This window comes from Oryctolagus cuniculus, chromosome 19 (assembly GCF_964237555.1).
Source record: "Oryctolagus cuniculus chromosome 19, mOryCun1.1, whole genome shotgun sequence".
NCBI lineage: Eukaryota > Metazoa > Chordata > Mammalia > Lagomorpha > Leporidae > Oryctolagus > Oryctolagus cuniculus.
Genome location: NC_091450.1, coordinates 3,422,725 through 3,448,563, shown reverse-complemented (window position 1 = coordinate 3,448,563; position 25,839 = coordinate 3,422,725). Strand labels below are relative to the sequence as shown.

Sequence of the window (25,839 nt, the reverse complement as noted above, 5' to 3'; positions counted from 1 at the left end):
GCATCGCCTGGAGCCCGCACCCGTCCTCCGCCCTGCACTTCCCCACCACGTACATCCTGCAGCAGATGGCGTCCACTTACTTCCCGCACATGGCCATCCGCTACCCGCTGCATCTCAATCCTCAGGACCCCCTCAAAGATCTGCGACCCGGCCAGCCAGCAGCCCGGACCCGGGAGTGCGGGTGGCAGGCGGGCGGGGGAGGGGGCGGGGCGCCGCGGGCAGGGGTCCTCGGGCGGCCGCAGATTCCTCCTCCTTGGCTCCTGCCAGGCCCCCGGGGCGATGCGCTTCCCACCCTCGGGGTTTCGCATTTGGGAGCGGCGGGTGAAGTGGCACCTTGGACTGACAGGGAGGCGGGGTGCAGGAGTCCCAGCCCCCTGGACCTCCAGCCAGTCTCGGGCCTGCCCAACCCCGGTGGCCTTGCCGGCGCCTGGGTCCCTCCGCGGCCGACCCTCCCTGCCACTAGGCCAGGGCACCCAGCGCTCCTCCCTTCCCCTCAGGCTCTGGCCCCAGTACAGTGGAACCTCTGTCCTCCCCCCCCCCCCACCCCGCACATACCAGGCGCCTCCCCCCCACCGCCTTGGGGAGCTGCCTCCCCCGAAGCCGGAGGGAATCGGGGCTCCCTTGTGGGACCCGCGGTTAGCCCTCCAGAGAAACCCTGGCCGCGTGGTCAGGGCTAGAGGGGCCGCGGGGCAGCACCGGGGGTGCAGGGGTCTCAGGCCCCAGGAGTCCGAGGGCTACAGGAATGAGGATCCAGATGTCACAGCTCTGGGAGCTCAGGGGGACGGAGCCCCGGGCCGGCCTGGGCCATTCTGAGTGTTTTCAGGATACAGTTATGATTTATCTGAAAGGGGGGGTGCTGGGGAGAGAGGAGAGAGAGAGGGGTAGAGGTGTTCTGTCCACTGGTCACTCCCAGAATGGCTGGGGCAGGGCCAGGCCAAAGCCAGGAGCTCCATCCATGGCTCCCACGCAGGTGCAGTGGCCCAGGCACCTGGGCCATCAGCTGGGGCCCGGATGGGAAGTGGAGCATGGAATCACGGAGCCAGAGCTGTGGGTGCTGGCATTATGCACAGCCTGCCATGGGGCACATCTCGCCATGCGAGGGTCCCGCCTGGCCCTGGAAGCCCCTCACCCCCCTTCTATACTTTTCCAGCTGGGAACCCTGATCACAGCTTGGTGGCCCCTGCCTGCCCTGCCCTGCCCCCTCTCACACCCAGGCCAGGAACCAGCTTCCCTTGAACTGCCAGGAAGCTGGCCCCAGATTCAAATCCCGCCATAGCCACAGCGGGCTTGAAGGAACTGGCTTTCCTTGCCTACTCACCTGTGAGGTAGGGGAGGGCAACTGTATCCTGTGAAGACTCCCCTGGGGGTGAACGGGCCATGCCCAGGGCCTGGCATACAGTAGGCACTTAATCCCCTCCCTGGAAGCCATAAGGGGCTCAGACCACAAACCAAGGCTTCTGCCCCCAGGCCTGGACAGGCCCCTGCTCCCCTCCCCCTCCGTAGCCCCAGACCAAGTGCCCTGGGCGAGATTAGAGCTAGGGAGCAAGGCCTACACAGACCTACAGCAGCCCGCCCTGCCCTGCCCCGCACAACAGTTTGGAAGTTACCAAACACCCTCATGACAGGCGGCCCCCAGGACGGCGGGGCGCAGATGCCACAAGAGTGTGTGCAAAGGGCCAGCTGTGTGACCCTGGGCAGCGGACACCCTCTCAGGGCCTGGCCTAGAGGCTGGCCGGAGAGGGGCGGAGAGCTGGGCAGAGAGGCCAGCCTGGGGGGCACAGGGAGAGGAGAGGCGAGCCTGCCTGCCTCCACCGCCGGCCACCGCCAGGGCTCCGGGGACTTACAGCCCAGGCTGGCTTCTCCTGGACTCACACAGCCTTTGGCTGGAACTTGCCTTACCCCTACCCTGTGCCCCAGGCCCAGTGGCCTGGGGGGAAACCCTGCTCCATGGAGGGGCTCAGAGCAGGGAAGTGAGTGACTCCAGGGCCCACGTGTCCCCCAACCTGTCTGCCTTTGGGTACCCTGGGCCTGAGACCGTAGGAGGGGACCCCAGAGCTTTTGCCCCTGCTGTGTTGTTGGGGAGGGGGTCTCAGATGCACAGAGAAGCCAGCCCAGAAGCTCCAGGTCATGTGAGGGGGGTCCCTGAGGCCGTGGCCAGACCCTGCTGCACCCCTCTGGGCCTCGGGTGCGGGAGATGGGCCCAAGCCGCCTCCGGCCAGCCATGGGGTCTAGGGAGACAGGCCCAGGCTGCCCTAGCCAGTCCTGGAGAAGAGGGAGACAGGCCCAAGCTGCCCCTGGCAGGCCCTGGAGTCAAGACACGGGCTCAAGCTGTCCCAGGCTGGCACTGGAGTCTAGGGAGATGGCCCGGGCCACCCACCCATAGCCCTGGAAAAGAGAGAGACAGGCCTAAGCAGCCTCTGGCCAGCCCTGGGGTCTAGGGAGATAGACTCAAGCTGCCCCCGGCAAGCCATGGGGTTGAGACTCGGGCTGCCCCGGCCGGCCCTGATGTCTAGGGAGATGGGCCTAGCTGCCCCCAAACAACCCTGGAGTCAAGACACGGGCCAGAGCTGTCCCTGGCTGGTCCTGGGGTCTAGGGAGACGGGCCTGAGCTGCCCCTAGCCAGCCCTGGTGTCTAGGGAGACTGGACAGAGCTGTCCCCAGCCAGCCCTGGTGTCTAGGAAGACGGGACAGAGCTGCCCCAGCCAGCCCTGGTGTCTAGGAAGACGGGACAGAGCTGCCCCAGCCAGACCTGTAGTTGAGACAAGGGCCTGAGCTGCCCCCAGCAGGCCCTGGAGTTGAGACACGGGCCCAAGCTTCCCCTGACTGGCTCTTTAGTCTAGGGAGACAGTCCCAAAAGAAGAGGGAGACAGGCCCGAGCTGCTCCCGGCCAGCCTTGGGTTCAAGGGAGACGGGCCTGGGCTACACCTCCCTGTCCCCGGGCACTGGAGAAGAGGGAGACAGGCCCAAGCTGACTCTGGTCAGCCCTGGAGTAGAGACACGGGCCCAAGTGACCCCTGCTGGCCCTGGAGTTCAGACACAGGACTGAGCTGCCCCCCCGCAGGCCCTAAGATGAGACAGGGGCCAGAGCTGCCCCCAGCCAGCCCTTTAGTCTAGGGAGACGGGCCTGGGCCTCCCCCGGTGGGATCTGGCATTGATAACAGGCCAGATCTGTCCCCTGCTGGCCCTGGAGTCTAGGGAAAAGGGGCCGGGCTGCACCCGGCTGGCCCTGGGTCCGATACACAGGCCCAAGCTGACTCCGGTCAGCCCTGGAGTAGAGACAGGGGCCCAAGCTGACCCCTGCTGGCCCTGAAATCAGGACACGGGCCTGAGCTGCCCTTGGCTGGCCCTGGGGACTAGAGAGATGGGGCCAAGCTGCCCCCGGCCAGCCCTGGGGTCTAGGGAGATGGGCCCGGGCCACCCCCGCCTGGCCCTGGAGAAGAGGCAGACAGGCCCAAGCTGTCCCTGGCTGTCCCTGGGGTCTAGGGAGACAGGCTCGGGCCACCTTGCCCAGCCCTGGACAAGAGGGAGACAGGCCCAACCTGCCCCTGGCCAGCCCTGGGGTCTATGGAATCGGGCCCAGCCACCCCCGCCCCGGCCCTGTAGAAGAGGGAGACAGGACCAAGCTCTCTGGCCAGCCCTGGGACCTAGGGAGTAGGGACCAGGCTGCCTCTGTCCAGCCCTGGGGTCAGGAGACAGGCCTAAGCCCAATCCAGCCAGCCCTGGAGTCTAAGGAGACGGGCCCGATCTGGCCCCGGCTGGCCATGGGGTCTAGGAAGCTGGGCCTGGGCCACCCCTGCCGGCCTTGGAGTCAAGACACTGGCCCAAGCTGCCCTTGGCCAGCCCTGATGTCTATGGAGTCGGGCCCCAGCCATCCTCCAGGCCCTGCAGAAGAGTGAGACATGCCCAAGCTCTCTGGCCAGCCCTGGGGTCAGGAGACAGGCCGAAGCCCCTCAGCGGCCAGCCCTGGTGTCTAGGGAGATGGGCCGGATCAGGCCCCGGAGGCCCTGGGGTCTAGGGAGACTGGCCCAGGGCGCCCCTGCTGGCCCTCGTGTCAGGACACAGGCCTGAGCCACCCCATCCAGCCCTGAGGTCTAGGGAGATGGCCTGGGCAGCCCCCCGGCTCGGCCCTGGAAAAGAGGGAGACAGTCGCAAGCTGTCTCCTGCCAGCACTGGGGTCTAGGGTGACTGGCCCGAGCTGCCCCCAGCCAGACCTGGGGACGAGACTCAGGCCGGCGCTGCCCCTGGCAGGCCTTGGGGTTTGGGAGACAGGTCTGAGCTGCCCCTAGCCAACTGTGGAGTCAAGATACGGGCCTGAGCTGCACCTGGCTGGCCCTGGGTTCTAGGGAGACGAGACTATGCTGCCCCCAGCCAGCCGTGAGGTCTAGGGAGATGGGACAGAGCTGCCCCCAGCCAGCCCTGGAGTCAAGACACAGGCCCAAGTTGCCCCTGGCTGGCCCTGGGGTCTAGAGTAAAGGGACTGCTCTGCAACCATCCAGCCCTGGAGTCGAGACAAGGGCTCAAGTTGCCCCTGGCTGGCGCTGGGGTCTAGGGAGACGGGCTGGGCAACCCCCTCCCGCCACCCCGGCCATGGAGAAGTGGGAGACACGCCCAACCTGCCTCTGCCTCTGGCCAGTCCTGGGGTCTAGGGAGACAGGCCTCAGCTGCCCCGGGCCAGCCCTGGGGTTGAGACATAGGCCCAAGCTGTCCACTTCCTGACCTGGGGTCTATAGAGACTGGCCTGAGCTGACCCCAGCCAGCTCTGGAGTCGAGACACGGGACGGAGCTGCTACCTGGCCGGCCCTGGAATCAAGACATGGGCCTGAGCTGCCCTTGGTTGGCCCTGGGGTCTAGAGAGATGGGGCCAAGCTGCCCCCGGCAAGCCCTGGGGTCTAGGGAGATGGGCCCGGGCCACCCCCGCCTGGCCCTGGAGAAGAGGCAGACAGGCCCAAGCTGCTCCTGGCTGTCCCTGGGGTCTAGGGAGACAGGCTCAGGCCACCCTGCCCAGCCCTGGACAAGAGGGAGACAGGCCCAAACTGCCTCTGGCCAGCCCTGGGGTCTATGGAATCGGGCCCAGCCACCCCACCCCCAGGCCCTGTAGAAGAGGGAGACAGGACCAAGCTCTCTGGCCAGCCCTGGGGTCTAGGGAGACGGGCCTGGGCCGTTCCCCTGGCCCTGGAGAAGAGGGAGACATTCCTAAGTAGCCTATGGCTGGCCCTGGGGTCTAGGGAGATGGGCCCAAGCTGCCCCTGGCCAGCCCTGGATTCTAGTGCGACTGGCCCGGGCCGCACCCCCTCCAGCCTTGGAGAAGAGGAAGACAGGCCCATGTTGCCCCTGGTGGCTTTGGGGTCTAGGGAGCTTGGCCCCAGCTATACCCTGCCAGCCCTGAGTTCGAGACACGGGCCCGAGCTGCCCCCTTCTGGCCCTGTGGTCTAGACAGATGGGCCTGGGCTGCCCCGCTCTGGCCCTGGAGAAGAGGGAGACAGGCACAAGCTGCCCACGAACCGCTCTGGAGTCAGGAGACAGACCTCAACCCCCCACCGGCCATCCCAGGAGTCTAGGTAGATGGGCATGAGCTGTCCTTGGCCGGCCCTGGGGTCTAGGGAGATGGGCCCAAGCTGCCCCCAGCAGCCCTGTGGTCTAGGGAGACAGGCCATGGACAGCCACCCCCCAGCCCTGGAAAAGAGGCAGACAGGCCCAAGCCCACTGCCAGCCCTGGGGTCTAGGGAGATGGGCCCCCAGCAGCCCTGTGGTCTAGGGAGACAGGCCATGGACAGCCACCCCCCAGCCCTGGAAAAGAGGCAGACAGGCCCAAGCCCACTGCCAGCCCTGGGGTCTAGGGAGCTGGGCACGCGCTGCCCCTGGCTGGCCCTGGGATCTGGGGAGACTGGTCCAGGCCGCCCCTCCAAGTCCTGGAAAAGCGGCAAACAGGACCGAACTGGCCCCGGCCAACCCTGGGGTCTAGGGAGCTGGGCCTGGGCCATCCCCAGCTGACCCTGGAATCAAGAAGTGGGTCCTGAGCCACCCCCAGCCAGCCCTGGGGTCTAGTGAGACAGGCCCGGGACACCCCCACCCCCAGCCCTGTAGAAGACGGAGACAGGCCCGAGCTGCCCCTTGTGGTCCTGGCGTAAAGGGAGACTGGCCTGAGCTGCCCATGGGCAACCCTAGGGTTGAGACATGAGCCCGAGCTGCGCCCAGTCAGCCCTGGAGTCTAGGGAGACGTTGACGGGCCTCCCCCGGCTGGCCCTGGAGTCAGGAGACGGGCCCGAGCCACCCCCGGCCAGCCCTGGAGTGTAGGGATTTTGGACCGAGCTGCCCCTGGCCGGCCCTGGGGTCTAGTGAGACGGGTCTGGACCGCCCTACCCTGGCCCTGGAGAAGAGGGAGACAGGCCCAAGCTGCCCACAGCCAGCCCTGGTGTAAGGAGATAGGCCTAAACCCCCCTCTATCAGCACAGGAGTCTAGGGAGACAGGCACGAGCTGCCCCCAGCCAGCCCAGGGATCTAGGCAGACAGGCCCGAGTTGCCCCCGGCAGCCCTGTTGTCCAGGGAGAAGGGCCCAGGCCGCCCACCCCCCTGGGCCCTGGAAAAGAGGCAGACAGGTCTGAGCTGTACCTGGCCAGCCCTGGGGTCTAGGGAGTGGGCCTGGGCCGGCCCCAGCCAACCTTGGTGTCCAGACACAGGCCCGAGCTGCACCCTGGCCAGACCTGGAGTCGAGACACAGGCCCGAGCTTCCAATGGTCAGCCCTGGGGCCTATGGAGTCGGGTCCAAGCCACTGCCCCAAGCCCTGTAGAAAAGGGAGATAGGCCCAAGCTCTCTGGCCAGCCCTGGGGTCTAGGGAGTCAGGCCAAAGCTGCCCCCGGCAGGCCCTGGGGTCAGGAGACAGGCCTAAGCCCCCACAGGCCAGGCCAGGAGTCTAGGGAGATGGACATGAGCTGCCCCCAGCTGGCGCTGGGGTCTAGGGAGACTGGTCCAGGCTGCCACCCACTAAGTCTTGGAAAAGCGGCAGACAGGACAGAACTGCCCCCGGCTAACCCTGGGGTCTAGGGAGCCAGGCCTGGGCTGTCCCCAGCCGACCCTGGGGTCAAGACAGGGGTTTTGAGCTGCCCCCAGCTAGCCCTAGGGTCTAGTGAGACACGCCCGGGCTCCCCCTGCCCTCAGCCCCATAGAAGATGGAGACAGGTTCGAGCTGCCCCTGGGCAGCCCTGGGTTCTAGTTAGAGGCTAGGGCCTCTCCCTCCTCTGGCGCTGGAGAAGTAGAAGACAGGCCCAATCTGCCCCTTGTGGCCCTGGTGTCTAGGGAGCTTGGCCTGAGCCTCCCCCATCCAGCCCTGTGGTTTAGGGAGACGGGCCCGGGCAACCCCCCCAAGGCCATGGAGAAGAGGAAGACAGGCCCAACCTACCCCTGGCCGGCCCTGGGGTCTAAGGATATAGGCCTGAGCTGCCCCTGGGCAACCCTGGGGTAGAGCCACGAACCCGAGCTGCCCCCAGCCAGCCCTGGAGTCTAGGGAGACGTGACGGGCCTCCCCTGGCTGGCCCTGGAGTCAGGAGACGGGCCCGAGCCGCCCCCAGCCAGCCCTGGGTTCTACACACGGGCCTGAACTGCCCTGGCAAGCCTTCGGGTCTAGTGAGATGGGTCTGGTCTGCCACAACCCAGCCCTGGAGAAGAGGGAGACAGGCCCAAGCTGCCCCTGGCCGGCTCTGGGGTCTAGGGAGACAGGTCCGAGTGTCCCTGGCAGCCCTGTGGTCTAGGGAGAAAGGCCCGTGCCGCCCCCCCGCACCCAGCCCTGAAAAAGAGGCAGAGAGGCCCATGCTGCCATTAGCCTGCCCTGGGGTCTAGGGAGACTGGCCTGAGTTGCCTCCCGCCGGCCCTGGCGTTCACACACGGGCCCTAGCTGCCCCTGCAGGCCCTGGAGTCCAGAAACAGGCCTGAGCTGCCTCCGGCCGGCTCTTTAGTTTAGGGAGATGGGCCCGGGCCTCCCCGGGTGGTATGTGGAGTTGATCACGGGCCCGAACTGCCCCTGGCCAGCCCTGGGGTCTATGGAATTGGGCCACAGCCATACCCCGCAGTCCTGTAGAAAAGGGAGACCAGCCCAAGGTCTCTGGCTGGCCCTGAGGTAAGAGAGACGGGACCAAGCTGCCCCTGTCAAGCCCTGGGGTCAGGAGACAGGCCTAAACCCCCTACCGGCCAGCCCTAAGTGTAGGGATTTTGGACAGAGCCTCCCCCGGCCAGCCATGAGGACTAGGGAGATGGGCCTGAGCTGCCCCGGCAGACCTGAGTTCTAGGGAGATGGGCCCAGGCCACTCCCCGCAGCCCTGGAAAAGAGGCAGACAGGCCACAGCTGCCCCTTGCTGGCCCTGGACTGCAGACATGGGCCCGAGCTGCCCCCAGTCAGTCCTGGAGTCTAGGGAGTTGGGCCCAAGCCACCACCCCCTGCCCAGTAGAAGAGGGAGACAGGCCCAAGCTCTGGCCGGCCCTGGGGTCTAGAAGAGGTGCCAAGCTGCTCCTATCCAGCCCTGGGGTCAGGAGACAGACCTAAACACCCCACCGACCAGCACAGGAGTCTAGGGAGCTGGGCTGTCCCCAGCCGGCCCTGGGATCTAGGGAGATGGGCCTGAGTTGCCCCCGGCAGCCCTGTTGACTATGGAGAAGGGTCCAGGCCGCCCCCACCAGCCCTGGAAAAGAGGCAGACAGGCCTGAGCTGTCCCTGGCCAGTCCTGGGGTCTAGGGAGTGGGCCTGGGCCGGCCCCAGCCAACCTTGGTGTCCAGACACAGGCCTGAGCTGCACCCTGGCCGGACCTGGAGTCGAGACATGGGCCAGAGCTCCAACGGCCAGCCCTGGGGTCTATGGAGTCGGGCCACAACCACCGCCCCAAGCCCTGTAGAAAAGGGAGACCAGCCCAAGTTATCTGTCTGGCCCTGAGATTTAGGGAGACGGGCCCAAGCTGCCCCTGCCCCTGTCAAGCCCTAGGGTAGGAGACAGGCCTAAGCCCTCTACCGGCCAGCCCTAAGTGTAGGGATTTTGGACAGACCCTCCCCCGGCAGGCTCTGTGGTCTAGGGAGATGGGCCTGAGCTGCCCTGGCAGACTTGAGTTCTAGGGAGATGGGCCCGCGCTTCCCCCCCACAGTCCTGGAAAAGAGGCAGACAGGCCCGAGCTGCCCCCGGACAGCCATGGGGTCTAGGGAGCCACTCATGTGCTGTCCCCAGCTGACCCTGGAGTCCAGACACGGGCCTGAGCTGCACCTCGGCTGGCCTTGGAGTCGATACTCCGACCTGAGCTGCCCCCAGCTGGCCCTTTTATCTAGGGAGCCGGGCCAGGAACTCCCCTGGTGGGACATGGAATTGATCACAGGCCCAAGCTGCCCCCTGCCGGCCCTGGAGTCTAAGGAAATGGGCCCTGGGATTGAGACATGGACCCGAGCTGTCCCCAACCAGAAATGGGGTCTATGGAGTCCGGCCGCAGCAGCGTCCTGCCCCGGCCCTGTAAATTAGGCACAGGCCCAAGCTCTCTGGCCGGCGTTGGGGTCTAAGGATATGGTCCCAAGCTACCCCTGTCCAGCACCGGGGTCAGCAGACAGGCCTATGCCCTCCACCGGCCAGCCCTGGTGTCTAGGGAGATGGGCTCAAAGTAACCCGGCCAGCCATGGGGTCTAGGAAGCCGGGCCCGGGCCACCCCTGACAGTCTTGGAGTCACGACACGGGCCCAAGCTGCCCCCGGTAAGCCCTGGGGTCTATGGAGTCGGGACCCAGCCATCCTCCAGTCCCTGCAGAAGAGGGAGACAGGCCCAAGCTCTCTGGCCAGCCCTGGGGTCTGGGGAGTCAGGCCCAAGCTGCCCAGGGCAGGCCCTGGTGTCAGGAGACAGGCCTAAGCCCAGCACCGGCCAGCCCTGGAGTCCAGGGAGACGGGCCGGATCTGCCCTTGGCTGGCCCTTCAGTCAAGATATGGACCCGAGCCACCCCCAGCAATCCTGGGGTCTAGGGAGACAGGCCCAGCCGCCCCCTGCCCCCCCAGCCCTGGAGAAGAGGGAGACAGCCACTAGCTCTCTGGCTGGCACTGGGGTCTAGGGAAACAGCCCCAAGCTGCCCTCGGCCAGCACTGGGGTCAGGGTACTCGCCAAAGTCCCCCACCGACCAGCCCAGGAGTCTAGGAAGAAAGGCACGAGCTGCCCCCAGCTGGCCCTGGGGTCTAGGGAGATGGGCCCGAGCTGCCCCCGCCAGCCATGGGGTCTAGGGAGCCGGGCCAGGGCTGTCCACAGCCGACCCTGGAGTCTAAACACGGGCTGCAGCTGCCCTCAGTAGGCCCTTTTGTCTAGGGAGCCGGGCCAGGGCCTCCCCCAGAGGCATCTGGAATTGATCACGGGCCCAAGCTGCCCCCGGCAGGCCCTGGAGTCTAAGGAAATGGGCCTGGGCCACACCCGGCCGGCACTGGGATTGAGACATGGACCTGAGCTGTCCCCGGCCAGCACTGGGATCCATGGAGTCCGGCCCAAGGCATCCCCCACCCTGGCCCTGTAGAAGAGGGAGACAGGCCCAAGCTCTCTGGCCGGCCCTGGGGTCTGGGGAGTCAGTCCCAAGCTGCCCCCAGCAGGCCCTGGGGTCAGGAGACGGGCCTAAGCACCCACCGGCCAGCCCTGGAGTTTAGGCATTTTGGACCGAGCTGCTCCTGGCCGGCCCTGGGGTCTAAGGAGAAAGACCCAAGCTGCCCACGGCCAGCCCTGGTGTCAGGAGACAGACCTAAACACCCCACCCACCAGCACAGAAATCTTGGGAGACGGGCAAGAGCCGCCCCAAGCCGGCCCTGGGAACTAAGGAGATGAGCCCGAGTTGCCCCCGGCAGCCATGTTGTCTAGGAAAAGGGCCCGGGCCGCCCCCTCACCCCCCAGCCCTGGAATAGAGGCAAACAGGCCTGAGCTGTCCCCGGCCAGTCTGGTGTCTAGGGAGTGGACCTGGTCCAGCCCCAGCCAACCTTGGTGTCCAGACACAGGCCTGAGCTGCACCCCGGCCAGACATGGAGTCGAGCACCAGCCCGGGCTTCCAACAGCCAGCCCTGGGGTCTATGGAGTCGGGCCTAAACTACTGCCCCAAGCCCTGTAGAAAAGGCAGACAGGCCTAAGCCCCCTACCGGCAAGCCCTAAGTGTAGGGATTTTGGACACAGCCTCCCACTGCCGGCCCTGCGGTCTAGGGAGATGGGCCTGAAATGCCCCGGCAGACCTGAGGTCTAAGGAGTCGGGCCCGGGCCTCTCCCCGCAGCCCTGGAAAAGAGGCAGACAGGCCCGAGCTGCCCCCGGACAGCCATGGGGTCTAGGGAGCCGGGCCAGGGCTGCCCCCAGCCAATTCTGGAGTCCTGACATGGGCCTGAGCTGCACCACGGCTGGCCCTGGCATCAATGCTCGGGCCGGAGCTGTCCCTGGGTGGCCCTTTTGTCTAGGGAGTGGGGCCAGGGCCTTACCAAGCAGGATCTGGAATTGATCATGGGCCCAAGTTGCCCCCTGCTGGCTCTGGAGTCTAAGGAAATGGGTCTGGGCCCTGGGATTGAGACATGGACCTGAGCTGTCCCCGGCCAGCACTGGCGTCCATGGAGTCCGACCCCAGCCACACCCCTCCCCCGGCCCATTGAAGAGGGAGACAGTCCCAAGCTCTCTGGCTGGCGCTGGGGTCTAAGAATATGGTCCCAAGCTACCCCTGTCCAGCACTGGGGTCAGCAGACAGGCCTAAGCCCTCCACTGGCCAGCCCTGGTGTCTAGGTAGATGGGCTCAAAGTAACCCGGCCAGCCATGGGGTCTAGGAAGCCGGGCCCAGGCCACCGCTGACAGCCTTGGAGTCACAACACGGGCCCAAGCTGCACCCGGCCAGCCCTGATGTCTATGGAGTTGGGCCCCAGCCGTCCTCCAGTCCCTGTAGAAGAGGGAGACAGGCCCAAGCTCTCTGGCCGGCCCTGGGGTCTAGTGAGTCAGGCCCAAGCTGCCCAGGGCAGGCCCTGGGGTCAGGAGACAGGCCTAAGTCCAGCACCAATGAGCCCTGGAGTCTAGGGAGATGGGCTGGATCTGCCCTTGGCCGGCCCTGGCGTTAAGACATGGGCCCTTGAAACCCCCAGGAATCCTGGGGTCTAGGAAGACAGACCAGCACCCCCGCCCCTGGCCTGGAGAAGTGGGAGACAGGCCCTAGCTCTCTGGCTGGCCCTGGGGTCTAGGGAGACAGCCCCGCGCTGCCCCTAGCCAGCCCTGGGGTCAGGATACTCGCCTAAGTCCCCCACCGGCCAGCTCAGGAGTCTAGGAAGAAGGGCACGAGCTGCCCCCAGCTGGCCCTGTGGTCCAGGGAGATGGGCCCTAGCTGTCCTCGGCCAGCGCTGGGTTCTAGTGAGACAGGCCCGGGCCGCCCGCCTCCCCCCGCCCCACCCCGGGCCTGGAGAAGAGGGTGATAGGCCCAACCTGCCTCTGGCCAGCCCTGGGATCTATGGATTCGAGTCCAGCCACCCCACCCCCCTGCACTGTAGAAGAGGGAGACAGGCCCAAGCCCTCTGGCCGGCCCTGGGGTTTAGGGAGACTGGCCTGAGATGTTCCTGGCAGCCCTGGGTTCTAGTGAGATGGGCTCGGGCCACCCCTCACACTCGGAAAAGAGGCAGACAGGACCGTGCTGCCCCTAATCGGCCCTGGGGTCTAGGGATACTGGCCTGAGTGGCCCTTGTCCGGCCCTAGAGTCCAGACGGGGGCCCTAGCTGCCCCCTGCAGTCCTAGTTGTCCAGACACAGGCCTGAGCTGCCCCGAGCCGGCCCTTTAGTTTAGGGAGATGGGCCCGGGCCTCCCCTGGTGGGATGTGGAGTTGATCATGGGCTCTAGCTGCCCCCTGCTGGCTCAGGAGTCTACAGAAAAGGTCCCAGTCCGCATCCAGCCGTCCTGGGATTGAGACATGGGCACAAGCTGCCCCCGGCCAGCCCTGGGGTCTATGGAGTTGGGCTGCAGCCACCCCCCCAGGCCCTGTAGAAAAGGGAGACAGGCCCAAGCTCTCTGGGCGGCCCTGGGGCTAGGGTTATGGGCCCAAGCTGCCCCTGTCAAGCCCTGGGGTCAGGAGACAGGCCTAAGCACTAAGTGTAGGGATTTTGGACCCAGCTGTGCCCGGCTGCCCTGGGCTCCAGGGAGAAGGGCCTGGGCCAGCACCCTGCCCCGGCCTTGGAGAAGAGGGAGAGAGGCCCAATCTGCCCCTAGCCCGCCCTGGGGCCTAGGGAGACAGGCACGAGCTACCCCTGGCCAGCCCTGAGTTTGAGACAGGGGCCCAAGTAGCCCCCTTCCGGCCCTGGGGTCTAGGAAGACGGGCCCAGGCTGCCGCTCGACCGGGCTCTGAAGAAGAGGAATTCAGGCCTGAGCTGCCCCCAGCCAGCCCTGGGGTCTAGTGAAACGGACCCTGGCCATTCCCCCTGGCCCTGGAGAAGAGGAAGACAGGCCCAATCTGCCCCCAGCTGGCCCTGGAGTTGAGAGATGGGCCCGAGCTACCCCCAGCCAGCACTGGGGTATAGGGAGACTGGACCAAGCTACCCCCAGGCAGCCCTGGATTCTGGGGAGACAGGCCCGGGTGTCCCAAGTCAACCTGGAGTCCAGACACGGGCCCGAGCTGCCCCTGGTGAACCCTGGGGTCTATGGAGTCGGGTCGAAGCCACCGCTCCCAGGCTAGTAGAAGAGGGAGACAGGCCCAAGCTCTCTGGCCAGCCCTGGGGTCTAGGGAGTCAGGCCCAAGTTGCCTCAGCAGGCCCTGGTGTCAGGAGACAGGCCTAAGCCCAGCACTGGCCAGCCCTGGAGTCTAGGGAGACAGGCTGGATCTGCCCTTGGGTGGCCCTGGAGTCAAGACACGGACCCGAGCCGTCCACAGCAACCCTGGGATCTAGGGAGACAGGCCAAGGCCCCTCCACCCCCAGGCCCTGGAGAAGAGGGAGACAGGCCCTGGCTCTCTGGCTGGCCCTGGGGTCTAGGGAGACAGGCCCGAGCTGCCCCCGCCCAGCCCTGGGGTGAGGAGACAGGCCTAAGCACCCACCGGCCAGACCAGGAGTCTACGGAAACGGGCATGAGCTGCCCCCAGCTGGCCCTGGGGTCTAGGGAGACCAGTCCGGGCCGTCCCCCCCAAGTCCTGGAAAAGTGGCAGACAGGACCGAGCTGCCCCGGCCAACCCTGGGGTCTAGGGAACCGGGCCTGGGTGGTCCCCAGCCGACCCTGGAGTCAAGATGCGGGTCCTGGACCATCCCCAGCCAGCCCTGGGTGCTAGTGAGACAGGCTTGGGCTGCCCCCCCTCTGGCCTTGGAGAAGAGGAAGACAGGCCCAAGCTACCCCTGGTGGCCCTGGGGTCTGGGGAGCTTGGTCTGAGCTACCCTGGCCAGTCCTGAGTTTGAGACACGGGCCCGAGCAGCCCCCTTCCGGTCCTGGGGTCTAGGAAGACGGGCCCAGGCTGCCCCTCGCTCGGGCCCTGAGGAAGAGGAAGACAGGTCTGAGCTGCCCCTGGCCAGCCCTGGGGTCTAGTGAGACGGGCCCGGGCAACCCCCGATACCCCTAGCCCTGGAGAAGAGGGAGATGGGCCCAATCTGCCCCCAGCTGGCCCTGGAGTTGAGAGATGGGCCCGAGCTACCCCCAGCCAGCACTGGGGTATAGGGAGACTGGGCCAAGCTGCCCCGGTCAGCCCTGGAGTCTGGGGAGACATGCCCAGGTGTCCCGGATCAAACTGGAGTCCAGACACGGGCACGAGCTGCCCCCGGTCAGCCCTGGGGTCTATGGAGTTGGTCCAAACCACCAACCCAGGCAAGTAGAAGAGGGATAAAGGCCCAAGTTCTCTGGCCGGCCCTGGGGTTAGAAAGACATGCCCAAGCTTCCCCCTGCAGGCCCTGGGGTCAGGAGATAGGCCTAAGCCCCCACCGGCCAACCTTGGAGTGTAGGGATTTTCGACCGAGCTGCTCCTGGCCAGCCCTGGGGTCTAGGGAGACTGGCCCGAGCTGCCCACGGCCAGCCCTGGTGTCAGGAGACAGGCCTAAGCCCCCATCGACCAGCACAGGAGTCTTGGAAGACGGGCACGAGCTGCCCCCAGCCAGCACTGGGGTACAGGGAAACTGGCCCAAGCTGCCCTCGGTCAGCCCTGGAGTCTGGGGAGACAGGCCTGGGTGTCCTCGGTCAACCTGTAGTAGACATGGGCCCGAGTTGCCCCCGGTGAGCCCTGGGGTCAGGAGACAGGCCTAAGCCCAGCACCGGCCAGCCCTGGAGTCTAGGGAGACTGGCTGGATCTGCCCTTGGGTGGCCCTGGAGTCAAGACACGGACCCGAGCCGTCCACAGCAACCCTGGGATCTAGGGAGACAGGCCAAGGCCCCCCCTCCCGGCCCTGGAGAAGAGGGAGACAGGCCCTGGCTCTCTGGCTGGCCCTGGGGTCTAGGGAGACAGGCCCGAGCTGCCCCCGCCCAGCCCTGGGGTGAGGAGACAGGCCTAAGCACCCACCGGCCAGACCAGGAGTCTACGGAGACGGGCATGAGCTGCCCCCAGCTGGCCCTGGGGTCTAGGGAGACCAGTCCGGGCCGTCCCCCCGAAGTCCTGGAAAAGTGGCAGACAGGACCGAGCTGCCCCCAGCCAACCCTGGGGTCTAGGGAACCGGGCCTGGGTGGTCCCCAGCCGACCCTGGAGTCAAGACGCGGGTCCTGAGCCACCCCCAGCCAGCCCTGGGTGCTATTGAGACAGGCTTGGACTCCCCCATCTCTGGCCTTGGAGAAGAGGAAGACAGGCCCAAGCTACCCCTGGCGGCCCTGGGGTCTAGGGAGCTTGGTCTGAGCTACCCCTGGCCAGTCCTGAGTTTGAGACACGGGCCCGAGCAGCCCCCTTCCGGTCCTGGGGTCTAGGAAGACGGGCCCAGGCTGCCCCTCGCTCGGGCCCTGAGGAAGAGGAAGACAGGTCTGAGCTGCCCCTGGCCAGCCCTGGGGATCTAGTGAGATGGGCCCAGGTAACCGCCGCCCATCCCGGCCCTGGAGAAGTGGAATACAGGCCCAATCTGCCCCCAGCTGGCCCTGGAGTCGCGAGACGGACCCGAGCTACCCCCAGCCAGCACTGGGGTATAGGGAGACTGGCCCGAGCTGCCCCCGGTCAGCCCTGGGGTCTATGGAGTCAGGCCCAAGCCACTGCCATCAGCCCAGTAGAAGAGGGATACAGGCCCAAGTTCTCTGGCCGGCCCTGGGGTCTAGAAAGACATGCCCAAGCTTCCCCCGGTAGGCCCTGGGGTCAGGAGATAGGCCTAAGCCCCCCACCGGCCAACCCTGGAGTGTAGGGATTTTCGACCGAGCTGCTCCTGGCTGGCTCTGGGGTCTAGGGAGACTGGCCCGAGCTGCCCACGGCCAGCCCTGGTGTCAGGAGACAGGCCTAAGCCCAGCACTGGCCATCCCTGGAGTCTAGGGAGACGGGCCGGATCTGCCCTTGGCCGCCCCTGGAGTCAAGACACGGGCCCGAGCCAACCTCAGCAATCCTGGGGTCTAGGGAGACAGGTCCAGCCCCCTCCCCCCTGGCCCTGGAGAAGGGGAGGACAGGCTCTAGCTCTCTGGCTGGCCCTGGGGTCTAGAAAGACGAGCCCAAGCTGCTCCTATCCAGCCCTGGGGTCAGGAGACAGACCTAAACACCCCACCGACCAGCACAGAAGTCTAGAGAGACAGGCACAAGCTGCCCCCAGCCGGCCCTGGGATCTAGGGAGATGGGCCTGAGTTGCCCCCGGCAGCCCTGTTGACTATGGAGAAGGGTCCAGGCCGCCCCCACCAGCCCTGGAAAAGAGGCAGACAGGTCTGAGCTGTACCTGGCCAGCCCTGGGGTCTAGGGAGTGGGCCTGGGCCGGCCCCAGCCAACCTTGGTGTCCAGACACAGGCCCGAGCTGCACCCGGCCCAAGCTTCCAACAGCCAGCCCTGGGGCCTATGGAGTTGGGCCACAACCACCGCCCCAAGCTCAGTAGAAAAGGGAGACCAGCCCAAGTTCTCTGGCCAGCCCTGAGGTCTAGAGAGATGGGCCCAAGCTGCTCCTGCTCCTGTCAAGCCCTGGGGTCAGGAGACAGGCCTAAGCCCCCTACCGGTCAGCCCTAAGTGTAGGGATTTTGAACCTAGCCTCCCCTGCCGGCCTTGTGGTCTAGGGAGATGGGCCTGAAATGCCCCAGCAGACCTGAGGTCTAGGGAGATGGGCCTGGGCCCCCCGCAGTCCTGGAAAAGAGGCAGACAGGCCCGAGCTGCCACCGGCCAGCCATGGGGTCTAAGAAGTTGGGCCAGGGCCTCCCTCGGCAGGATCTGGATTTGATCATGGGCCCTAGCTGCCCCTTGCCGGTCCTGGAGTCTAAGGAAATGGGCCCAGATCACCCCCGGGCAGCACTGGGATTGAGACATGGACCCGAGCTGTCCCCGGCCAGCACTGGGGTCCATGGAGTCCGAACCAAGACACCCCCCATCCTGGCCCTGTAGAAGAGGGAGACAGGCCCAAGCTCTCTGGCTGGCCCTGGGGTCTAGGGAGCTTGGTCTGCTCCCTGCAGTCTAGAAAGACATGCCCAAGCTGCTCCTGTCCAGCCCTGGGGTCAGGAGACAGGCCTAAGGCCCCCACTGGGCAGCCCTGGAGTGTAGGGATTTTGGACCGAGCTGTCCTTGGCCGGCCCTGGGGTCTAGGGAGACAGGCCCGAGCTTCCCACAGCCAGCCCTGGTGTCAGGACACAGGCTTAAACCCCACACTGACCAGCACAGGAGTCTTGGGAGACGGGCAAGAGCCGCCCCAAGCCGTCCCTGGGATCTAGGGAGACGGGCCCGAGTTGCCCCCAGCAGCCCTGTTGTCTAGGGAGAAGGGCCAGGCCACCCCCGCTGACCCCCCAGCCCTGGAATAGAGGCAAACAGGCCTGGGCTGTCCCCGGCCAGCCCTGGGTTACAGGGAGTGGGCCTGGGCCGGCCCAGGCAAACCTGGTGTCCAGACACAGGCCCGAACTGCATCCCGGCTGGACCTGGAGTTGAGACACGGGCCCGAGCTTCCAACAGCCAGCCCTGGGGTCTATGGAGTCGGGCCCAAACCACTGCCCCAAGCCCTGTAGAAAAGGGAGACAGGCCTAAGCCCCCTACCAGCCAGCCCAAAGTGTAGGGATTTTGGACAGTGCCTCGCCCTGCCGGCCCTCCGGACTAGGGAGATGGACCTGAGCTGCCCCGGCAGACCTGAGGTCTAGGGAGTCAGGCCTAGGCCTCCCCCCGCAGCCCTGGAAAAGAGGCAGACAGGCCAGAGCTGCCCCTGGCCAGCCATGGGTCTAGGGAGCTGGGCCAGGGCTGTCCCCAGCTGACCCTGGAGTCCTGACATGGGCCCGAGTTACACCCCGGCTGGCCCTGGATTCGATACTTGGGCCTGAGCTGTCCCCTGGCTAGCCCTTTTTTCTAGGGAGCCGGGCCAAGGCCTCCCCCAGAGGCATCTGGAATTGATCATGGGCCCAAGTTGCCCCCTGCTGGCCCTGGAGTCTAAGGAAATAGGCCCGGGCCGCACCTGGCTGGCACTGGGATTGAGACATAGACCCGAACTGTCCCCGGCCAGCATTGGGGTCCATGGAGTCCGGCCCAAGACACCCCACCCCGGCCCTGTAGAAGAGGGAGACAGGCCCAATCTGCCTCTGACCGGCCCTGGGGTCTAGGAAGACAGGCCCGAGATGTCCCCGGCCAGCCCTGGGTTCTAGTGAGATGGGCTCAGGCCATCCCCCCCAGCCTTGGAAAAGAGGCAGACAGGCCCGTGCTGCCCCTAACCAGCCCTGGGGTCTAGGGGGACTGGGTTGAGTAGCCCTCGTCTGGCGCTGGAGTCTAGACACGGGCCCTAGCTCCCCTGCAGTCCCACGAGTGCAGACACAGGCCTGAGCTGCCGCTGGCCGGCCCTTTAGTTTAGGGAGACGGGCCCGGGCCTCCCTTGGTGGGATGTGGAGTTGATCACGGGCTCGAGCTGCCCCCTGCCGGCTCAGGAGTCTATGGAAAATGTACCGGGCCACACTCTGCCGGCCCTGGAGTCCAGACACAGTCCCGAACTGCCCCCGGCCAGCCCTGGGGTCTATGGAGTTCGGCCACAGCCACCCCCCCCCCCCAGGCCCTGTAGAAAAGGGAGACAGGCCCAAGCTCTCTGGCCAGCCCTGGGGTCTAGAAAGATGTGCCCAAGCTGCTCCTGTCCATCCCTGGGGTCAGGAGACAGGCCTAAGGCCCCCACTGGGCAGCCCTGGAGTGTAGGGATTTTGGACCGAGCTGCCCCTGGCCTGCCCTGGGGTCTTGGGAGACAGGCCTGAGCTTCCCACAGCCAGCCCTGGTGTCAGGAGACAGGCCTAAACCCCCCACCGACCAGGTCAGGAGTCTAGGGAGCCGGGCCTTGGCTGTCCCCAGCTGGCCCTGGGATCTAGGGAGACGAGCCTAAGCTGCCCCTGCCCCTGTCAAGCTCTGGGGTCAGGAGACAGGCCTAAGCCCTCTACCGGCCAGCCCTAAGTGTAGGGTTTTGGACAGAGCCTCCCCCTGCCGGCCCTGCGGTCTAGGGAGATGGGCTTGAAATGCCCCGGCAGACCTGAGGTCTAGGGAGTCTTGCCTGGGCCTCACCCGGCAGTCCTTGAGAAGAGGCAGACAGGCCAGAGCTGCCCCTGGCCAGCCATGGGGTCTAGGGAGCCGGGCATGGGCTTGTCCCCAGCCGACCTTGGAGTCCAGACATGGACCCAAGCAGCACCACGGCTGGCCCTGGAGTCGATACTCGGGCTCAAGCTGCCCCTGGCTGGCCCTTTTGTCTAGGGAGCCGGGCTAAGGCCTCCCACAGTGCGATCTGGAATTGATCACGAGACCAAGTTGCACCCTGCTGGCCCTGGAGTCTAAGGAAATGGGCCCGGGCCCTGGGATTGAGACATGGACCCGAGCTGTCCCGGGCCAGCACTTGGTCCATGGAGTCTGGCCCCAGCCACCCCCCTGGCCCTTTAGTGCTGTAGAAGAGGGAGACAGGCCCAAGCTCTCTGGCTGGCGCTGGGGTCTACGAATATGGTCCCAAGCTACCCCTGTCCAGCTCTGGGGTCAGGAGACAGGCCTAAGCCCTTAACCAGCCAGCCCTGCTCTAGGGAGATGGGCTCGAAGTAACCCGCAGGCCATGGGTTCTAGGGAGCCGGCCCAGGTCACCCCTGATAGCCTTGGAGTCAAGATATGGGCCCAAGCTGCCCCCGGCCAGCCCTGATGTCTATGGAGTTGGGCCCCAGCCGTCCTCCAGTCCCTGTAGAAGAGGGAGACAGGCCCAAGCTCTCTGGCCGGCCCTGGGGTCTAGGGATATGGGCCCAAGCTGCCCCTGTCCAGCCCTGGGGTCAGGAGACAGGCCTAAGCCCCTACTGGCTAGCCCTGGAGTCTAGGGAGACAGGCCCGATCTGGCCCCAGCCATCCCTTGGGTCTTGGCAGACTGGCCCGGGAGCCCCTGCCGGCCCTGGAATCGACATGGGCCCGAACTGCCCCCAGTCAGCCTTGGGGTCTATGGAGTCTGGCTCCAGCCACACCCCCGGCCCTGTAGAAGAGGGAGACAGGCACAAGCTCTCTCGCCAGCCCTGGGGTCTAGGGAGACAGGTCCGAGTTGCCCCCTGTGGGCCCTTGGCTCTAGTGAGATGGGCCCGGGTCACATATGCCAGCCCTGGAGTCAAGACACAGGCCTGAGCCGACCCCAGCATGCCCTGGGGTCTAGGGAGACTGGCCCAGGCTCCCCTCCCCTTGCCCTGGAGAAGAGGGAGAAAGGCCCAAGCTGCTCCTAGCCGGCCCTGGGTTCCAGGGAGACAGGCCAGAGCTGCCTCCGGCTGGCCCTTGGGTCTAGGGAGATGGGCCCGAGCTGCCCCTAGCCAGCGCAGGGTTCTAGTGAGACAGGCCCAGTCCCCCCCCCCCCCCCCCCCCCGGGAGTAGAGTGTGACAGGCCTGAGCTGCTCCCGGCTAGTACTTGGGTCTAGGGAGATGGGCCCAGGCAACCCCCTGCCCCGGCTCTGGAGAAGATGGAGACAGGCCCAACCTGCCTCTTGCCAGCCCTGGGGTCTAAGGAGACAGGCCCGAGTTGCCCCCTGATGGCATTGGGTCTAGGGAGATGGGCCCAGGTCGTCCCTGCCTGCCGTGGTGTCAAGACATGGGCCCGAACCAACCCTGGCAAGCCCTGCGGACTAGGGAAAAGAGCCCAGGCCACCCCCCTTCCCCCGCCATGGAGAAGAAGGAGACAGGCCCGAGCTGCCCCTGTCCAGCCCTGGGGTCGAGACACGAGTCCAAGCTTACCCCTTCCAGCCCTGGGGTCGATACACGAGTCCAAGCTTCCCCCTTCCGGCCCTGGGGTCTAGAGAGACTGGCCTGAGCTGACTCTAGCCAGCCCTGGAGTCGAGACACGGGCCCGAGCTGCCCCTGGCTGGCCCTGCGATCTAGGGAGATGGCCAGGGCCATCCCTCACCTCAGCCCTGGAGAAGAGGGAGACAGTCCCAAGCTGCCCCCTGCCAGCCCTGGGGTCTAGGGAGATTGGCTCGAGCTGCCCCCAGCCAGACCTGGGGACGAGACTTGGGCCCGCGCTGCCCCTGGCTGGCCTTGGGGTTTAGGAGATGGGCCTCAGCTGCCCCCAGCTGCTCCCAGCTGGCCCTGGGATCTAGGGAGAAGGGCCCAGACCAGCACCCCACCCTGGTCCTGGAGAAGAGGGAGACAGGCAGGCCCAATCTGCCCCTGGCTGGCCCTGGGGCCTAGGGATATGGGACAGAGCTGCCTCCAGCCAGCCCTAGAGTCAAGACACAGGCCCAAGCTGCCCCTGGCCAGCACTGGGGTCTAGGAAGACAGGCCTGAGCTGCCCCGGGCTAGCTTGGGGTTGAGACATGGGCCCGAGCTGCCCCCTTCCGGCCCTGGGGTCTAGAGAGACTGTCCTGAGCTGACCCCAGCCAGCCCTGGAGTCGAGTCATGGGCCCAAGTTGCCCCTGGCTGGTGCTGGGGTCTAGAGAGATGGGCCCACGTCGCCCCCAGCCAGCTCTGGGGTCTAGGGACACGGGCCCAGCCACACCATCAGCCCTGTAGAAGAGGGAGACAGGCCTAAGCTCTCTGACCGGCCCTGGGGTCTAAGGATATGGTCCCAAGCTACCCCTGTCCAGCCCTGGGGTCAGGAGACAGGCCTAAGCCCTGGAGTCAAAACATAGGCCCGAGCTGCCCTGCCGGCCCTGGTGTCAAGACACGAGCCCGAGCCACCCCCGATTAGCCCTAGGGTCTAGGGAGATGGGCCCAGGCTATACCACCTGGCCCTGGAGAAGAGGGAGACAGGCCCAAGGCCCAAGCTGCCCCTGGCCAGCCCTGGGGTCTAGGCACATAGGCCTGAGCTGCCCCGGGCTAGCTTGGGGTCGAGACAGGGGCCCAAGCTGCCCCTTTCTGGCCCTGGGGTCTAGAGAGACTGGCTTGAGCTGACCCCAGCCAGCCCTGGAGTCAAGTCATGGGCCAAGCTGCTGCCTGGCAGGCCCTGGAATTGAGACACAGGTCCGAGCTGCCCCGACTGGCCCTGGGGTCTAGAGAGATGGGCCAAGCCGCCCCCGGCCAACCCTGGGGTCTAGGCCCACGGGCCCCAGTCACACCCCTGGCCGTGTAGAAGAGGGAGACAGGCCCAAGCTCTCTGGCCAGTCCTGGGGTCTAGGGAGACAGGCCTGAGCTGCCCTCTGCCGGCCCTTGGGTCTAGGGAGATGGGCCCGGGCCACACTTCCCCTGGTCCTGGAGAAGAGGGAGACAGGCCCAACCTGCCCCTGGCCAGCCCTGGGGTCTAGGGAGACAGGCCTCAGCTGCCCCGGGCCGGCCCTGGGGTCAAGTCACAGGCCCGAGCTGCCCCTGGCCGGCCCTGGTGTCTAGAGAGACTGGCCTGAGCTGACCCCAGCCAGCCCTGGAATCGAGTCACAGGCCCAAGCTGCCCATGGCTGGTCCTGGGCTCTAGGGAGATTGGCCTAAGCTGCCCCTGGCCAACCCTGGAGTCCAGGCCACCCTCCCCGGCCCTGGAGAAGAGGGAGATAGGCCCAAGCTGCCCCATGCCATCCCTGAGGTCGAGGGAGACGGGCTCGGGCCACCCTCCCTGGCCCTGGAAAAGAGGGAGACAGGCCCAAGCTGCCCCTATCTGGCTTGGAGTTGAGACATGGGCCTGAGCTGCCCCCTGCTAGCCCTGGGGTCTAGGGAGACTGGCCTGAGCTGCCCCCAGCCAGACCTGGGGATGAGAAATGGGCCCAAGCTGCCCCTGGCCGGCCCTGTGGTCAAGGGAGACAGGCCCGAGCCACCCTGGGCCAACCCTGGGGCCGCGACACGGGCACGAGCTGCCCCCAGCCAGCCTCGGGGTCTAGGGAGATGGTCACGAGCTGCCCCTGGCCAGCACTGGGGTCTAAGGAGTCGGGCCTAAGCCACCCCCCCCCCAGCCCTGGAGTAGAGGGAGACAGGCCCAAGCTCCCTGTCCGGCCTTGGGGTCTAGAGAGATGGGCCCGAGCTGTCCCCATGCAGCCCTGCAGTTTAGTGAGATGGGCCCAGGCTGTTGCCCCTCTCGGCCCTTGAGCAGAAGGAGACAGTCCCAAGCTGCCCCTAGCAGGTGCTGGGGTCTAGGGAGACTGGCCCGACCTGCCCCCGTCCAACCCTGGGGTTGAGACAGGGGCCCGAGCTGTCCCCGTTCATTCCTGGGGTCTAGGGAAATGGGCCTGAGCTGCCCCCGCCAAGCCCTGGGGTTGAGACATGGGCCTGCTCTTCCTCTGGCCGGTCTTGGGTCTAAGGAGATGGGCCTGAGCTGCCGCCTGGCCGGTCCTGGAGTCGAGACAGGGTCCCGAGTTGCCCCTGGCCAGCCCTGGGGTCTATGGAGACGGGCCCTGGGCCGCCCCCAGCCAGCCCTGGAGTTGAGACATGGGGCCAAGATGCCTCTGGCTTGCCCTTGAGTCTTGACAGGGTCCCGAGCTGCCCCCGGCTGGCCCTGGGGTCTAGGGATACGGGTCCGGGCCGCCCCTGGCTGGCCCTGGATTGGAGACATGGGCCCAAGCTGCCTCTGGCCGGCCCTGGAGTCGAGACAGGGTCTCAAGCTGCCTCCGACTTGGCCTTAGGGTCTAGGGAGAGGGGCCTGAGCTTCCCCCAGGTCTCCTGTGCCCCTGCTGGGCAGCCCCAGGCTCATCAGCTCTTCTGTGATACCAAGCTAAGTTGTCTGCCCTCCTCTGGGCTTGGAGGGGGGTCTCGCCATCTGCACGCTGGTTGCCTTGGGCAAGTCTGCTGCCTGCTCAGAGCCTCTCTCTTCACAAAATGGGGGGCGGGAACCCTGGTCCAGGGCTCCCTGGGAGCCCCTTCTCCCTGGAAACGTGTCCACGAGGGTTAGCAAGTGAACACACACCCTGCCCGGCCCACGTATCTCTGTCTGTCTCTCCTGAGCCGCACTGGCTCCTGAGCCCGTCCTGCTCTGTGGCTTCCGCTCAGCCCCAGGACTGCCCGTCGGACATCCTGATGGGATGTTTCTGGCAGCCTCACCCGCCGGGTTGGGGGTGCCAAAGCCTGACCACGCTGACCACGCGTCTCTCTGTCTCCCTCCGCCGGCCAGTCCTGGTACCTGGGGTAGCAAGGGTCCTTGCCCCCTGCCCCTCTTCCATCATCAATAATCCCAGGGGGCAGCACAGCTGGCCCCTCTGAGCAAGCCCAGCCCGGCAGAGAAGACAAAACAACCCATGCAGGCGGAAGAGGAAAAACCGAACTGAGACACGTGTGGGGGAGGGGCCAGGAAGACCCCCCACCCACCCACACCTCCCAGCCAAGCAGACAGAAAGCCAAGGCGCTGGACTGCAGTGCTGCCCTGCGAGAGCCGGCGCCTGCCTCATCTCTGCACCTGCTGCTCCAACAGGGCCAGGATGGAAGCACGCACGAGCACCTGCCCCTCCCCCGGCCCTGACTGCCCAGGTCCAGGTGAGCACTGCCCAGCGCCGGCGCCCAAGGACTGGGCCATCGGGACACCCAGTGAGGCTGCCTCTCCTGGGCCATGGGGACATCGGCCGCCCCCATCCACACCTTGTCTCCCCGTGGATGGCCTCGGCGAGAGGGGAGGCAGGCACTTGAGGCGGGGCGCGGCAAGGACCCCAGTCGAGGGCAGCCGAGACCTTGGTGGAGGGCAGGGGTTGGGCAGAAGGGGTGCATGGAGACCGCAGGCGGTGCGGGCCCAGTGCTGGGTGCCAGCGCAGAGGCACCTGTCCCTCTCCCCCTTCCGGGGACTCGCTCCTGCTCGCTCCCTTGTTCTCCCCGTCTCTGGGGACGGGGTCTTCCCACCCTGCCCATCTTGCTTGGAGGAGAAGTCTATGCAATTGACACCCCAGCCCGGCTGGGCGCCCCAGGAAGGGAACCACGTTGCACACACTAAGAAATGCAGTTTCCCAGGGCGGGGCGGGCCGGGCCGGGCCGTGGGTAGAGGGAGGTGCCCTGTGAGGGGAGTGCTGCCCCCTCCAGGTAGCCCCTGGGGGAGGAGCGCCAGAGCCAGCGGTTTAAGTGCCTGACCTCAACCTTTGTCCCCCTGGACACTGAGTGGCCACGGCGCGGCCCCGCCCATCTAACCCCCCCCCCCGCCACCTCCAATCATCTCTGTGTCCCCCCAAAGCTAGAGATTTGACCCCAGGGCTGGTGCTAGGTGCCCGGCCCACCCTGCTGGGGCGCCTGGGTAGGTTCAGGGGCAGCCAGCATGCACCCCAGCCTCCTCCGCCAGTGCTTTACATCCTGGAGCGTCAAACCCCCGGGGGCCCCCAAGCCCGATGGGGGCCACCGTTTCCACTTTCACCCTTCCACCCAGCGGGGCGCAGCCGGGGTTCCCTGGGAGCTGGGGCGGGGCGGGCGGACCCCCGCTCAGAGGGTGACCCCAGGGCT

The 25,839-nt window shown here is 66.4% G+C and overlaps 1 protein-coding gene across 7 annotated transcripts in view; it reads left to right on the top strand.

Annotated features, from left to right (window-relative positions):
- Positions 1-25,839, top strand: part of LOC127488697 (nuclear factor 1 C-type-like) — a 186,526-nt gene that overhangs the window by 410 nt on the left and 160,277 nt on the right. For 3 of the 7 annotated variants that reach the window (XR_011384415.1, XR_011384414.1, XR_011384413.1), the window contains exon 2: positions 24,536-24,894. The exons of 1 other annotated variant lie outside the window; for it this stretch is intronic. Coding sequence is in view for 3 of the 6 variants with exons in the window: in XM_070063929.1 (XP_069920030.1) it covers positions 1-677 (677 nt within the window). In the remaining 3 variants the exon portion in view is untranslated. Of the gene's footprint in view, positions 20,861-24,535; positions 24,895-25,839 lie in introns of those variants that run through there. 3 more of the 7 variants (XM_070063930.1, XM_070063931.1, XM_070063929.1) reach the window with 2 other exon arrangements.